Source organism: Emys orbicularis, chromosome 9, assembly GCF_028017835.1.
Source record: "Emys orbicularis isolate rEmyOrb1 chromosome 9, rEmyOrb1.hap1, whole genome shotgun sequence".
In the NCBI taxonomy this organism is placed as follows: Eukaryota; Metazoa; Chordata; order Testudines; family Emydidae; genus Emys; species Emys orbicularis.
This window is the reverse complement of record NC_088691.1, coordinates 74844409-74861288: the sequence shown is the minus strand read 5'-3', so window position 1 is coordinate 74861288 and position 16880 is coordinate 74844409. Positions and strand designations below refer to the sequence as shown.

The window sequence follows — 16880 nt, the reverse complement described above, 5'->3', positions numbered from 1 at the left end:
CCATTAGACTTCGATATGCATCTCTAAATACCTTGGGAAATCTGGCCTTTGGGACATGTTTCTGTAAAAGTGCTGAGCAACCCAAACTCCCATTGAAGCCAAGAGAAGTAGAGGAGGCTCAGCACCTTCCAGGATCAGACTCTCAGTGCTCTTGAATTTGGTTGTGGTTGGATTTTTCTTGAGTTTTTCAGGGGCAAGGGTGAGGGTCTCCCCATCTTATGTTTATGTTCTAGTTTTCAGAGATGTAGTGAGATGAAAACCTCATTTTCATTCATGTCCCAGCAGGGCAATGCCATTATTGACAGAGCCAACCCTAGGCACAAGCTTCTGACAGCCTCGTAGTACTGCATTGACTCAACAGCTCAGAGGCTGGCCAGACACCTCCTGCCGCAGGACTGGAGGAGGAAGGTGCCCACAGTCCAACCCTGGTTTTTGCCCTCCTGCTATCCAACGCTCCACTCTGTTTGGGGCCTTGCAAATCATAAGGTTTGCACTGACTTTTGGAGAGAATTCCCAGATCCCAGGGTGAAATCCTGACTCCACTGAGAGCTTTGTCATTGTCTTCAGTGTGGTTAGGATTTCACTCACAGACTAGCTAAAGAATGTGATGTCTGGTTTCACACGCAGGTGATTTTCTCCCATTGATTGATGCTCATGCACTATATTGCAGGTGCCACTGTAGAGACTGGAGGTTATTGTTCACTTCCATACACTTTTCCCATGTATAATGTGCTTTGTTTAACTATTTTATTTTCATACTCTAATGATATTAAAGGAAGTTGGATTCAATTGCTGGGTGCAAGGGCTCCCACTGAGGCTCTTTATTTATCTGAGAACTATAGCACAACTTGCTTTCTAATTACTTATTCTTAGACTGAGCTACACCTAGCTTTTTATGGTTTGATTTCCAGTTGGTCATGTTGCTAAATACTTAATAATGCAGGATTGCTCTGCCATCAGGTATTATTGCTCTTTCATTATCTCAGGACCTGGAAAACCCCAAACTCAGGAATAGAACAAAAATAAATATGAGTAAGATTTCTACCTTCCAAAGTTGATATAAAATCAATAGTATGCAGAATCTAAGCATCTTCTCAGCAGAATTTGATTACTTGTGTGCAGAATTACAGGTGCAATAAAAATCAAGTGGCAATGTTTAATATTAATGCTTTCCAACAACCTCATTTGCTACCAACAAATCAACATCACTCAGCCTCCCTTGAGAAAATATCTGTAATGTGGTGGATACTACGGGTATGCTACATTCTATACGATTCTGGTTTTAGTCCACAGACCCATTTTTATAAGAACTTTCTCAGGAGCGATGACACAGTGGATAAGCAATAGCCTTTGATCACCCAACTGGTTGGATGCATGGCATGGATACATACCTGTATGGCAGCCTCAGACTAACCCATAGTCTATGTACTAACTCCTACTTGCCTTATTCAAATGTGTAGTTCTAATGGACCAAATTCATCCTGGGTGTAACTCAAGTGGATTTCAGGGCTGCAAGTTAGAGAGAGAAGAAGAGATGGATTGACAACATAAAAGAGTGGACAGGAATGGAATTCGCGGAGACTCAACCACTGACACACAATCGTTGGGGTGGAGGCAATTGGTTGATTGCTCATCAATGATGGTGCCCCAATGACCAATGTGGTTATGGGAGTGATGATGATGATTGATGATGATGATGGAGACAGAAAGAGAATTTAACCCACTGACATCAATGGGATTTGATTAGGGCAGATGGGATTTGGCTGATAGTCTGTTCACATTACAAAGCCACTGTATAATTTGACATGATTGGCATTCTCAGCTCCAAAGACATCCAAGCCTGGAAGTAAAGGGATGCATTGGATCAAAATTGAAGTGCCCCCTATAATGCCTTTCCACACTGTGGAAGCTGCAGTAAAAAAAATGCCCCTCACTATCAAGACCACCTACAACATAGCAATTAACAATGTAAGAGGAAAAAAGAATAATCCCGCTTTGTTCCTCTCATGTCTACAGGATGAAAAATACTTTGTTTCAGAATTGACTATAACCACTAGCCTTTCTAGAGACCAAAGTTCAAATCACAAGTAAAAAATAAGCTTTGTGGTGTTAATTAGTCAGTTGCATCCTCTTATCCCATGCAAGGGATAAAACACATACATGAATTTTGAATCAACTTAAAATGTGCCTCCTTTATTAAAAAAAAACACCCAAGGACATTTCATCTGACCTTCAGTTTTTGCACCAGCTAAGTCAGTCTCAGCATCTGTGGGAATTCAGCACCTTTTACATTTTAAATGGATTTGAAGGGTTTGTGTGCAAGCAGCTTTCGTTTGATGTTGATTTTGCGTCTTGTAGCTGAATCTATTGTTTTCTAGGTTAGCAGCATCCTGGTCAGTGTTACATACATATGAATTGTATGGTCATATATAAAATTGTATAATTTTCTGCACATCACAGAACCATCACACAATTTGTCATTCTGTCTCTGTTCAAGAGAGATCTAGGACTGGAATACCGTAGGTATCACATGTCCATATCAGGAGAACTTGATTAGTGCACTAATTCCTGCTATGCCTGGTTCACATTAATACCACTGATTTCCAACTTTCATGAGTACTAAATTCACTCACAAAATATCAAAATGATCCTACCACATATAAACAGATATTATAAAATAATCATACAATGCAATTCCCTGCACTTTTTTAAATGAGACTGCATGTTATTTGATTCCGATTCTTAGACATACACAAACGTTTATACTCACTTTCATATCTTCTCACCTCATGTTTTCTCTGCCATTTTCAACTGTTACTGCTTTTCTCATTTTGAAGTTCTCTTAATCCTCCCTTCTTAAAAACTTAGACTAGGGGGATACCAGGCATTTTATTTTTAATCTGATAAATGTTTGTATATTTCTTTTTGCTTTTAATGGAGAAGTAGTAAATATTAGGCTGGATCCCTCAGTCCTTACACAAGCAAAACTTCCATGGACTTCAATGCAAGTTGTGCCTAAAAAAGGATTGCAGGACTAGGCCCATGAACGTATCTACAGAAACACTCCATCACTCATTTCGTACATAGAAATCTGCCCAGTTGCAGCAATAGCATTTGTCAGTTAATTTCTTGCTGCAAAGTAGAGAGGTGGAGCTCGGACAATGGGCCCCATTCTGATGTCACACCAATTCCATTCACTCTTGATTTACATCAGTAAAATAATGCAGATCCTAGACCAATACTTTTAATGCATTGTGTCAAAAAAAGCAGTTAGTACTCTCTCAGCAAAATGGAGAAAGATTTTAAAATATTTAAAGTCAAAGACATTTCCTAAAGATTTGCAAAGCTGGGGAGGGCTAAATATATCAAGCATGTCTCTTTCACATACAATTCCTGCTCGTCTTACTTACACCAAACTCCAAATGAAACCAAATGGGAGTTTTCAATGAATGAGGTGAGCAAGATTTTGTCCTTGGCATCAGAACAGCTGGTAAAATAACATACTACCACATGAGAGATCCTAGTTCAGAAATTGCATTAGAACTCTCATACTCAAGACAGCAGGATCTGAAAGCATCACAGAGATGGTTTCCAGAGTCTCTAATGGCACAGCCTGCGTCACTTTCCTAGTAGGTGGCTGTAGAATGTTATTGCAGCCCAGTGGAGGTTGTTCCCCTCCTAATCAGTTTATGGAGCCCGTGTGCAGCTACTATAAAGCAGCAGAATAGGATTATATGGGGGGGAGCGGGGAGAGGCAGTTAATGAAGCAAGGGCAGGTAAAAAAAATTAAAAAAAAAATCAAGCAACATGTTCTAAAACAAGATCGGAGTCCTTAGTCACTGCTCTTGGGGATGCCTGGGCTGGGAGTCAGCTGGACTGAGAAACAGTCCAAGCCTGAATGTCTGGGACCCATCTGATGTAAAAAGAGAATCTCTCTGGTGGTAACAGGAGACCTCTAATTCCACTACCACAATAAAACTTTAATATGCATTTTGTTTATTAATTTAATTAAGAATCCCTTTCATTTCTCGCTATGGATATCTCTGAAACACATCTCACTTAACGATCTACTTGCAAATGTTCTCAGAGAAAAGAGTTACACTGTTATTTCTACTGCCACTGCTAATAAATTAACAGAATGGGTATGTGTCATAAAATTGATAATTAGCATTATCGTATATGTAACCTTGCACAATAAGCTTTAACTAGTTTATTAAATTCCTGTTTCCTTTTCAAACCAAGTTGACATCTAATTGCCAATATTTTATCCATAAGTCAAATATCTTAAGTCTCAATTAACATCTTGTTTTAGCTTAAAATTCAATATTAATACAAGAAAGACATTACACGTAACCACAGTTTTCACACACACACTTAACATTCTTTTATATAAATATATTTTCACAAACCAATTCTTCTTCTTCCTACTATTTATATTCTTCCTAGAAATTCTTTGTATTTTCTGAAGGCACAATATCTAGATAAGCAATGTAAAATGTGCTTCCCACAGAAAAGTCTGTGGTCTCAAATCAGAAAACTGTGTGGCAAGAAATTGTTTGCTTAAACCTCAACATTCAAAACAGATCTTTTAACAGTGTTGGAGAATAACGACACCAGCCTTAAATAAAGTCCTTGCTGGTACCTGCAGTTATCATATGACAGAAGTGAGAGTAGTAACATCTCCTACTTTTATCACATTTAACAATGGGCTTGATCCTCCAAGTAAAACTCTCAATAACTGAGAGCGTTTACACACAGTGAAGTTCCAGCCAATAGTCTCTCAGAGTCAAAGGGTAGTTTTGCCTCCTAAGGACTGCGGGATCAGCCCAACATAGCAACAAACCAAAACCTGTATGTTCCTACATACCAAACATTTAGATGACAGAAAATGAATAGTTCTATACTATTCACATTGAAACTCCAGCTTTATTCTATGTTTTCATTTATACCATCTGACAACAAGCATGCCAGAAGTATGCTTCAAGTATTTTATCTATCCATTGCAGTTATTTGCACTACAATATACATAGACGTTTATTTAGTTTGCACACATGCAAACCTTTTCATTATTATAAAATGTTCATTTAAATACTGTACTTTTTTTTTTTTTTAAGACCACATGTAGAACCATTTGTTCTACTTAACAGTGACTCCTTGACATGTGTTTCAAGACAACAATACTGTTGTGATGGCAAATCTTATGAATATATTATAGTGGCACATATTTAAAAAGTTACATTTCACTTTTTTTAAAAACAATTAATAATTTAAAGAGAGATCTCTCTTGGCTATGTGCATATGGCCACAAAACCTTCACAGCATTTATGGGATTTGTACTTGTTTGTAAGAAAGCAGCTTCTAAACTGGAGATAACATGGAGAAAGTTGCACTCCATTCCCCGAGCCCGATAAAAAGTATTTGTTACTATCAAATGTGCATCTGAAGCAAGCACTTTTTCAAGCTGTACGTAAGCAATGTGTGTGATTCCCAGACAATCGAGGTAATTATAAAAATGAATATCATTTATTGTTTTCTTTATTTAGATCACATTTGAATATTTACTTTTAATAGAAAAAACCCAATTTGCAATATTAATGTTTCCACTGCAATCCATCCCAACCGAGACAGACGTCTCAGAAATTGCACAAGTCTTTCATTATCACAGTCACAACAAGAAGTCCGTAAACAAGATTTTGGTACTGAATCTCACCTTGGGTATAAGAGAGGAAAGGGCTTTACAAATACCATCAATCCTACTTTTTTTTTTTTTAATTGCATATAACCCAGCAATGCAAAAATGTCAATGTATATTACCCACAAATGGTCTTTTGGAGCAATGCCTGGATTCCTGATGAATGCATTTGTAAGGAATACCAGATGTTTTTTTCCTCACTCCCTCTCTCTCAAGCAAACAAGACTGTTTTCAAAGCTGCTCAGTGGCTAGCTGTCCCTTTGGAAAGGATAATTGTTGGCATCCTCTGTGCCCCATTCACAGCCTTGGCTTCCTGAGCAATGTTTTGCTTAGGTCCTTCACCTCTTCGGGGTTGTTGACTCTCTCGTAGCCCAGGACAGCCATGGGCTGGTGGCAATACTCCTCAATCTGCTTAATCTGCTGGAAACTCAATGCTGTCCTCCAGGCACTCACTGCCTGGGTGGCATTCCTGGCAGACACCACAAAGGGCTTGGAGGAGTAGCCAGGCCCGCTGGTCATATTGAGGGCGAACTTCTCCATCTCCGGGCTCACCACCAGATTGACAAAGCCATACACCTGCCGCACAGTCTTGATGGGATCCACCACCAGGTCCTCGTAGCGGACAACCAGATAGTTGTTCTTGAGCCAGTCCGGTGGACGCAGGGCAGTCTGCAGGGTCTTGGCCATGCTGCTGCAGATCACCTCCATGGCCCCCAGCGCGTGGTAATCGGAGCCACCTCCCCCCTCCTTCTTGCTGTTCAGCTTGTGGCTGGCATCTAGGAGAGGCATGCGGTGGATGCGGGGATCCCGGCTCCTCACCACCTGCAGGCTCTCCCGGATCAGTCCGTGCCGGGATTTGATCCTGGAGCTGGCCACGGCCCGGGGGTCCCGGACCAGGTGGATAACTTTGAGCTGCAGGGTAGGGTCCTGCATGAGGGGGGCCAGCACGGCCAGGTCGAAGACGCGCACGCCCTTAATGACCAGGGTGTGGTACTTGTGGCACTCGTCCTGCAAGAGGCTGAGCCGCTGCGGGGGGCACTTCTTGCAGACCTTGTCGTCCACCATGCCCACCACCTCCTTGCGGTAGGCCGGGCAGAGGGGAAATGAGCAGATCACCTTGTTGGTGGCCGCCCCGAAGATGCCCAACGTGGTGAGGTTCTTGCCGGCCCCGGCGGTGTTGTAGAGCTGGAAGACGGCCAGGTCGCAGCGGTAGAGGGAGCTGAGCATGTCCCGGGCCGCCCCCTGCAGGGAGACGGCGTCCCCCGGGTACAGCTTCTGCCACACGTGCCACACCGGCTCGTAGAGGAAGAAGACCTCGGGGTTCTGGTTGAAGAGCTCCCCGAAGAAGGACGAGCCCGAGCGCCAGGTGGTGAAGACATAGACCAGCTGGCGCTGGCGGGGCGGCGGCGCGGGAGCCCGGTAGAGGGAGCGGATGTCCGAGCGGGGCTGGAAGTGGGGCTGCTGCGGGGAGGAAGGGGCGCGCCGGGCCGGGGGGGGCTCGTTGCATTGCTGGGGCTCCTTGTGCCACTTGTAGTCCAGCAGGTTGAGCATGGTGAGCAGCAGGAGCAGCACGTAGCCCAGGCACAGCACCAGCGCCTTCCTGCGGAAGACTTTCATGCTGAGAAGCGCCGGGGGCCAGGGCAGCAGCAGCAGCACTGCAGGGGCAGGAGCTGCTGGCCAGCGCCAGCTGTGGCTCATCACATCACACGGAGCGCAGATCCGGGGGGGCTGCCCACATGCCCCCAGCAGAGAGCCCTTCCCGCGGCGGATCTGGCATTTCGCACGCCCCGGGGGTGGGGAAGCCCAGTCCCGGTAGCCGGCCGCTCTGCTCCCTGCCTGGCGGGGCTGCGCCCTCGTTACTAGCCCGTGCTCCAGCCTAGTGCCAGCGGGTCTCCAGCTGCCGGCTCACCACAACTTTCGTTTCTTTCTGCCCTTCATAGCCGCAGCTGGCAGGCTGGGGCCGGGGGAAGCAGCAGCGATCTCCCCCCTTGGCCGATGCACCCTAGAGCCGGGCTCTGCAGCCGGCTAGCGCGCGGCGCTCCGCGGGCCCATCGCGGCGGCAGCGGGAGTTTCCGTTCCGCAGCCCAGCGGCGAGGAAGCAGCCGGGGGACGGGAGGGGGGAAACTTTAGGGTGCTGCTGAGCTGGCGATCGCTCCGAAAGTGCATCTCGCCTCCCGCGCAGCAGTGGCGGCGGCTCCTCCTGGGTGGCTGCGGCGAGACGCGCTCCGTCCCCCGCTCGCCGCCTCTCTGGCGCGGGGGTTATCAGACCGGATGCGGGGAGCAGCGAGCGCGAGGCAAAGGGGTCGCGGCGGGCTATTTCCCCGGCTTCCCTCTGCATCGGTCAGAAACGCCTTTGCGATCGCCGGCCCGGTCTGTACAGCTCCGGCGGCTGACCCCGCGCCCGCGGCAGCCCCCGGCGGTCGGCAGTCACCCCCCCGGCAGCCCGGGCTCCATTGCAAGCCCAGCTGTCCGAGAGAGAGACTTGGAGCACGAGCTGCTTCTCCGCGCTCCCGGCACAGCAAAACCGAGCCGTCCGCCCGCCCGCCTATTGAACGGGTTGCAGAGCGCTAGCCTAAAACGCACGCGGCCCCGCCTCCCCTCCGGTCCCGCGCTCCCCTATTGGACACTCCGGTCATCAGTCCTCTCGCTTTCTCCGCCCCGAGCGCCCAGCTCTGCAATGGTTGCTCTCGCTGCGGCTGGGGAGAGCGACAGCAGCCGCGCTAGGAGCGCTCTTGCGCAGCGCACCCGGCTTGGGTCCAACGCCTCCTCCTGGGAGAGTTGAAGGGAAAGTTTTCGAAACAGCCCCCCCCTTGGCTGCCCTGAGAAAAAGGGCTCAGGTAGGTGCTGGAGCTAGGCACCCTTCAGGGGAGGCTCATCACTAGGGCCCTACCAAATTCATGGCCATGAAAAACGCATCATGGACGGTGAAATCTGGGCTCCAGGGCCGGCTTTAGGCCGATTCAGCCGATTCGGCTGAATTGGGCCCCGCGCCAAGAGGGCCCCGCGCTGCAGCTCTCCACCCCGCCCCCAGCTCACTTCCCCTCCTCCCCTCCCCTGAACGCTCCGCCCCCTCCCCTGCTTCCCGCGAGTCTGAAAAGGAGCAGGGGCGGCCCGGCAGCACAAGGTAAGCTGGGGTGGTGGGGGCGCGAGAAGGGCTCCGAGGAGGCGCCGCCCGTTCCCGCCAAGCACGCAGGCCCGGCTCGGGTCGGCTCCGGCCCGGCCCCCGCGGCGCTGCTCGGGTCCTGCCCGGCCCGGCCCCCGTGGCGCAGCGCGGCTCCGGCCCGGCCCCGCGGCGCGGCCCTGCTCCGGCTCGGCCCGGTCCCCACGAGGCAGCCCTGCTCCGGCTCGGCCCGGCCCCTGCGGCGCTGCTTGGGTCCAGCCCGGCCCGGCCCACGCCCCGGCGCGGCTCGGGTCCGGCCCGCGCCCCAGCGCGGCCCACGCGGCTCGGGTCCGGCACGGCCCCGGCGCAGCCCCCGCGGCGCGGCTCGGGTCCGGCACGGCTCCCGTGGCTCGGGTCCGGCGCGGCCCCCGTGGCGCGGCTCGGGTCCGGCGCGGCTCCCGCGGCGCGGCTCGGGTCCGGCCCGGCTCCCGCAGCACGGCTCCGGGTCGTACCCAAGCCCGGCAACCCCGGCCAGAGCGCGGCTCAATTCCTGAGGGCGGGGCTTGCAGCAAGCCCCGCCCCCAGGAATCGGGCCCCGCTCTTGCTAAAGCCGGCCCTGCTGGGCTCCCCCCATGAAATCTGGTCTTTTGTGTGCTTTTCCCCTGTACTAGACAGATTTCACGGGGGAAACCAGCATTTATCAAATTGGGGGGGTCCTGACCCAAAAGGGAGTTGCAGAGGGGGTTGCAAGGTTTTTTTAGGGGATCATATTTCCACCCCCTCCCCCAAGCATGGTGCACCCTTGCTCCTCTCCCCCCAGCGCTTCCTGACGCCGCAAAACATCTGATCTGCGGCAGGCAGGTGGTAGGTGCTGAGAAGGAGGTGCTGGGGGAAGGGAGAGGTTCTGGTATGGGGGCTCCTCCTCACCCCCCCCCCGCTTGTTTCCCCATTCACCTCCTCACCCCACCCATCCACCTCCCGCCTTACCTCCCCACCCACGGGGCCCCCCAAAGTGTGGTGCCCGGGGTGGTCACCCCAATTCACTATACCCAAGGGACGGTTCTGGGTCACCCTACACAAGTGAAAACTGAAAACAAAACTCAGATGACAAAAATTACACAAAAACATAAATTGTCCAAGCTCCCGTGTCCACATTCACCATGAAGTTTGCGAACCACAGCAACCCTGGCCCAGGTTTTGGGCTTTTACACTTCTTTCTCTGTCTCTTTTCTTGGCCTTCTACGCTTTCCTTGTTTCTGACCTGATCTAAATACACAACATTTAAATTATGTTAGGGAAGACAAGACCATTTAGAAAAGCATCTAAGCCAGGGTGTATGTCCAGTCTACAACTTACTTATTTACAGTTGTATTTAAGAATCCTTTTTGGAGGGTTTATCTTAAACACAGTTTAGTATGAACCCATTTATTTTTACTGTCAATGGGACTGTACAGAGAAAGGCCAATACAGACAATGCTGCCAGACTAGCATCCACATAGCCAGCCCCTACAAGCATGTTGAAAATACTAATGCAATATTTACTGCTATTGCTCCACAGCCCTATGCTATGAAATTAGAGCTGCTTTGTGCCGTAAAAACTTGAGCAAAAGAGGTCAGTGAAAACACTGTCAGGAAATACCTTTCTTTGTCCCATGTGTCTATTCTTTGCAAAGTGCTGTACAGGTTCCAGTCCTCTATTGCTGTGGTGTAAATGTTTTTGTCTTAGGACATTTGTGCAGCTTAAACCATGTTATGTTAAATTATTTTCAATACCTTTGTGCTAGTGTGCACAGGACATTTATTGATGTCTTTACACTATTATTGCTGCTGCACCTAATAGGAACAGATAAATTTTAAAATAATACTCAATTCATCATTTACTTTCTTTTTGGATGTGTTTGGCAGGGAATAGAGTGTTTTCACTAGGCCTAATTCACCCAAGAATTTTAGGTATCCAGTAGGACTTTGCTTCCTGAAGTGTGTTATTTAAATAGGGCCAGTATGTCACACCCCAATGGCCCCCCTCCCTCAGGGAGTCCCCAGGGAAGGCAGATCAGCATTTTATGTGGCTAATGCTGTTGCAAGCATCTCAAAGCATTTTGGGGAGGGTCAAAGGTGTGTGAGTGGGGAATGGAAGATTCCTTTGCAGGAATACGAAAGGCCAAGAGAGGGGGAGAAGAAAGAAGAAAGCAGAGAATGGGTTAACTCAGCACTGCAGCTAGCAAGCTCAGTCCGAAAATAAGACGCTGGCCTCCGCCCAAGGACACTGCTCACAGCAGAGACTTGGCTGACAGCCGAAAAAGATAGGGGCTTGAATGTGCCCGAGCGGCCATGGAAAAAAAAGAACTAAGTGAGACACAGAGCTGCAAAAATAACAGCGAGACTAGTGAAGGCTAAAACAAAAAAGAAAACAGTCTCCGGAGCCGGGATGTTTTGGGAAAGGGAAAGAGACCACAGAAAGCGGTTTGGACTGGCACAAGGAGCACCAGGAACAGAGGTCGCAGAATGAAACACCCTCAAAGGAGCCCAGGACTTAAAACCTTCCTAAGAGCTGGAGCAATTCAGAGATTACAGCGGATCCCCCGGATGACCTGGGCCCAGGGCAAGAACTCCTGTACACCCCTTCCCCTCTTCTTCTTACGTTACACCCAGGCCTGGCCAGCTTTAGGTAGTGCGTGTGTGAGTATAAAAGTGGGTTAGGGCTTGGGGCTCTAATGCTTTCTTTATTCCCCTGAGTAACGTGAAAGCGTTCCCAGCACTCTCTGCTGTATTTTATTATTTTATTAATAAAGCTTTAAAATTTAAACACTTGGTGTGTTACGCCATCTCCTCCCCAAACGATCCTGGGGCATCAGCCTGATCACCCGATGCTCCAGGCAGATTGGTAACGAAAATCTGTCACAGTTTTGGTGGAGAATGCGGGCAATTATGGTTTAGCATGCTGGGAATGTGGCATCACATGTTATCTGGGATTGGGTGGTCCATTGCGACATGTGGAAGGTGACTCTCTCCAATAACATGGCTAAGCGGTATGTGCGGCGCTAACTACATCTTCTATCAGCACATATGGATTGCAGAGGGCAACACTTGGCAGCTGTGGCCTATAAAGCCCCCCTCAAATGGTGTGTAAAAAAAAAGGCAGTGCCAGGCTGCTTTTATGAGGTAGGTCAACACATCTGCTGGGAAGGGATCGGAATATGCCCCCACTAAGGCCCATGTGTTTACCAATACCTCTGCATGTGTTTGAAGGACCACCTACCCCAGGGTGCCTCTCTATTTGAGGTTAAGATCACGAACACAAAATTTTTCAGTGCGTTGGCCCGTCGTTCTGCAACAGACTGTTAACAGTTCTATCTATGTTGTGTTTAATTTTTCATAAATAACACCCAATGTGTTTCTCCCGTTAGCGCACACCCGAGAGCAACTTTTCATATTCCAGACAGATGCCTCTTCCTTCATGGTGTTAAAACACACATTTAACCTGGAGAGAAATGCCTTTGCCACAGCCGTCCTGATGGGCCATCTATGTCAACAAAAAAATGTGTTATGCTATGTTACTCATAAAGCCAGAAGTCATTATTGACTGGTATATGCAATTGTTGCTGTTCTAACAATCTTGTGCATGCTGTATTGCTGTTTATGTAAAAGGCCAACAGTAACCCTTGCCGCTATACCAGGGGGAGGATAAAAACCTAAATGGTGACCCCTCCCAACAAAATGTTGATTTGGGGTCAAGGGGAGGAATGTCACACCCAATGGCCCCCTCCCTCAGGGAGTCCCCAGGGAAGGCAGATCAGCATTTTATGTGGCTAACGCTGTTGCAAGCATCGCAAAGCATTTTGGGGAGGGTCAAAAATGTGTGAGTGGGGAATGGAAGATTCCTTTGCAGGAGTACGAAAGGCCAAGAGAGGGGGAGAAGAAAGAAGAAAGCAGAGAACGGGTTAACTCAACATTGCAGCTAGCAAGCTCAGTCCGAAAATAAGACGCTGGCCCCCACCCAAGGACACTGCTCACAGCCGAGACTTGGCTGACCACAGAAAGCGGTTTGGACTGGCACAAGGAGCACCAGGAACAGAGGTCACAGAATGAAACACCCCCAAAGGAGCCCAGGACTTAAAACCCTCCTAAGAGCTGGAGCAATTCGGAGATTACTGTGGATCCCCCGGACGACCTGGGCCCAGGGCAAGAACTCCTGTACACCCCTTCCCCTCTTCTTCTTATGTTACACCCAGGCCTGGCCAGCTTTAGCTAGTGCGTGTGTGAGTATAAAAGTGGGTTAGGGCTTGGGGCTCTAATGCTTTCTTTCTTCCCCTGAGTAACGTGAAAGTGTTCCCAGCACTCTCTGCTGTATTTTATTATTTTATTAATAAAGCTTTAAAATTTAAACACTCAGTGAGTTACGTCATCTCCTCTCCAAATGATCTTGCGGCGTCAGCCTGATCACCTGATGCTCCAGGCAGATTGGTAACGAAAATCTGTCACAAGTTGATATATCTACTCAGATTGACTAGCAATTTAAATAAACTGTTATGCCAGTTGATTTCAATGAGAGTACTGAAGGCGTGAGTTACTTAACATGAGTAATGTATCAGAATCTGGCCTATAAAATGGGATGGGATGTACATTCTGCCTGGTAACAATTAATTAATAAGTCTCATCCAGTGCAGTTATACTAGACACTTAGGCGGAACCTTCAGCAGCCACAGGCTGTTATTTTTGGAGAGTTAGCCTTCCTAAAACTCAAAAATTACTCTCTCTTTTAAAAATAAATGTGACACACCAGCTGCTATAGCAGGGGCGGCTCCAGGCACCAGCGCAGCAAGTGCGTGCCTGGGGCGGCAAGCCACAGGGGGGCGGCGTTCCGGTCGCCATGAGGGCAGCAGTCAGGCAGCCTTCAGCGGCATGCCTGCGGGAGGTCCACCGGTCCCGCGGCTTCGGTGGCAATTTGGCGGCGGGTATGCCAAAGGCGTGGGACCGGCAGATCACCCGCAGAAACGCCGCCAAATCCACATGATCAGCAGACTGCCTGCAGGCGTGCCGCCGAAGGCCGCCTGACTGCCGTGCTTGGAGCAGCAAAAAACATAGAGCCACTCCTGTGCTATAGACATTTAAAAACAAAAACATATTGATGATTCTCGCATGAGTTATATTACTGACTTCCGTGCTGCTACTCACAGGAGTAAGGGTTCCAAAATCAGGCTTGGGAAGTTGTTTCAAGTCATAAGATTTATTTTCCCCCATTACTATTTTCATGGTCCACCCTACAAACTCAGACCTGGTCTACACTGGCTTTGTACGGGCATAGCTATTTGTAAGGAATGCAGATTTTTCCCAGAATACTTATACCTACAGTCCTAGTGTATACACAGTTGTACTGGCATAAAGGTACCATGTGCTGGCCTAATTTATTCCTCTTCTTGTATGGGAAAAAGCTATACCACTATTGCTGCATCAATACTAGGGGGGTTGTACCACTTGAACTGTACCAGTATAGTTAAAGCAGTACAACTTTTGTGTGGAGACAAGACATAACAAAATGATTTCACATTGAAGGTGGTTCAGGAGCAACAGTTTATAATAAGCCCATCCTGATTTTCCATTCAATTTAGCGTACAAATAACCTACCCTGCAAATCATCATCGGGTGGCATGAAATTTTGCAGCAAATGATCTTGAGACTTTCCCAAAACAGCTTTCATGTCTGGGGATTTCAAAGAATTCTTCCCAAGGGAATTGTTTCACCAGCTCAGCAAAAGTGTCAGCCTAATTCACTGACTTTGGAATGCACAGACCAGTCTGTCCCTAGAGCCAAGCCCACATTACTAACAGAATATATGGTGTAGGCTTTAGCATGACAATTCCACTTTGAAACAAACTGCTTGGAAATCTTTGTCAGCCTTCAGCTTCATAATCTTCACTATCATAGTCTGCCACTACTAATAGCATAGCGATGTCAAACAGCTTTGAGAGTAGGGCCTACTTTAGCTTCAGTTCTCCTAACATCTGCCTACATATTCTTTTAACCCTCATCATCAGAGTATTTTACACCTCCTACGTATTTATGGATTTATCCTCACAATACCCCAAAGAGGTAGGAAAGTAATATTACTTCCATTTTACAGCTGGAAAACTGAGAGACAAAGAGATTAAAGACGTTGTATAGAACTGTAGTTTTTTGTTTGCTTGTTTTTGTAGTTGTTGTGTGTGTATATATAAGGTTGTGTTTTGTTTTGGTTTTTTGCAAAAGTAGTTCACACTGGTGCAGCTTCTCCAGAGGAATTTTGAAGGCAATATTCACTCTCACTCCCTCCTTGATACTTTGTTTTGTTGCCCTAAAGTGCTTTTCTCAATCTGTGCTTCAGGAAGGACTAAGATACAGGTAAATAAAAACTTCCCCACACATCCTGGATAAAAACTGTCACACATGGGCTGCCACCAAACTCCATTACAGTCTTGAATGTCTGAAAATTAAGTAGATATTTCATCTGGCCTCTGCATGTATATGTAGTAGGAGTTTTCAACACATCACAGATCATCATGTGTATTCAGTTCAAGTAATTTAGGAAGTATTAACTCCATACAGACAATAAGGTCCAGGTCCTCTTCTTGCCTGGATCCCGAATATGCTTGTTTCAGAAAAACATTTTGTTCTATAACAGCTCTAGGCATCATTCCAAAATTCCATTACCTTTAATTACACGTTCATTCTGTAAAGAAACACTTTTTTTATAGATTGAAGCAAACAGGAACCGTGGCACCAACTTCACCCCCACAAGCCTCTTTCCAGGCTACCCTCAAAGCATACAGCCAAAAACAGCAGTGGCTCAGTCTTCATGCTGTTTGGCGGCTTTTAGAACCTCAGATTTAAATCCCCAATAGGAGAACTGTTATCTCTGAGGAGACCTGAATTCTGTTCCCAGCTCAGTCACTGGCATGAACCATTCTGTCACAGTATTTTCAGTTCTCAGTCTTTGTGTTCAGTTAAGAACAAGGAGTCCGGTGGCACCTTGAAGACTAACAGATTTATTTGGGCATAAGCTTTCGTGGGTAAAAACCCACTTCTTCAGATGTAGTTCGGTTAATTACTATTCAAGAACTAAAGGTGGCACAATGATACGCTGAGGATGTTAAAACTAATGGTGAAAACGCCCTTGTAACAACATTAGAGAGACAAGGTGGGTGAGGTAATATCTTTTATTGAACAAACTTCTGTTGGTGAGAGACACTAGCTTTCAAGCTTACACAGAGCTCTTCTTCAGCTCTGGGTAACAACATGTCTATTATCAGGCACTCACCTTTTCACTGTCACTACTCTTTTCGTTGCCCTCCATCTCATTTTTTCGAAGTCCTGTTCTGCTCTTTATCTCTTGGCTCCAGTCCTGTCCAGTCAAGTGCAGAATATTTCTGTGGAATTTTGGCTGGTACTCAGATGTCTCATTAGTTTTCAAAAGTAGCCTAATTTCCTTCCATAAATTTGTTTTCAGTCAGAGCATTATAGGAGATTCTACTTGCTCCAGAACACATGGTTCCACGACTGAACATTCTTACATGCACCAAATCCATTGTCTTTGGCCACTCAAAATGTTTGATCTGTCAATCTTTGTATTTTTAATTGTCCATTTTTACACAAGAATGTTTTTAGGCTACTCTAGTGTTACAGGGAAGTCTTCTCTTCAATGTATGTCCCACTAACAGCCCTGCATTCTAATGGCACTGCATGATAAGTAAGGCTAAGATTTTGTCACGGATATTTTTAGTGAAAGTCACAGACAGGTCGGGGCAAAAAAGAAAAATTCACGGAAGCCGTGACCTCTCCATGACTTTTACTAAAAATATCTGTGACAAGATGGGTATCTTTGGGTCCGCACACTGCCTGAAATGGGGCAGCTGCACAGGGACTAGAAGTCGCCTGCAGCAGCTGGGGGCTGCAGGGTACCCCTACAGTCTGCAGCTCCGGGGATCCCCCCACTGCCCGTGGGGGCAGGGAGCTATGGAGTGCCCCTGCTTCCCGTATCAGCTGCAGAGTACCCCCGCCTCCTGCAGCTCCAGGGGCGCGCGGTGGCCAGGAGCTTGGGGGTTCCCCTGCCAC

At 47.5% G+C, this 16880-nt stretch overlaps 1 protein-coding gene across 1 annotated transcript; it reads right to left on the bottom strand.

The window, feature by feature from the left end:
- Positions 1-5566: 5566 nt before the first annotated feature.
- CHST2 (carbohydrate sulfotransferase 2) lies at positions 5567-7469 on the bottom strand. Its single transcript, XM_065411112.1, is given in 2 exon segments — positions 5567-7421; positions 7423-7469. Coding segments are annotated over 2 exon segments (1479 nt in total). The 3' UTR covers positions 5567-5989.
- Positions 7470-16880: the final 9411 nt, after the last annotated feature.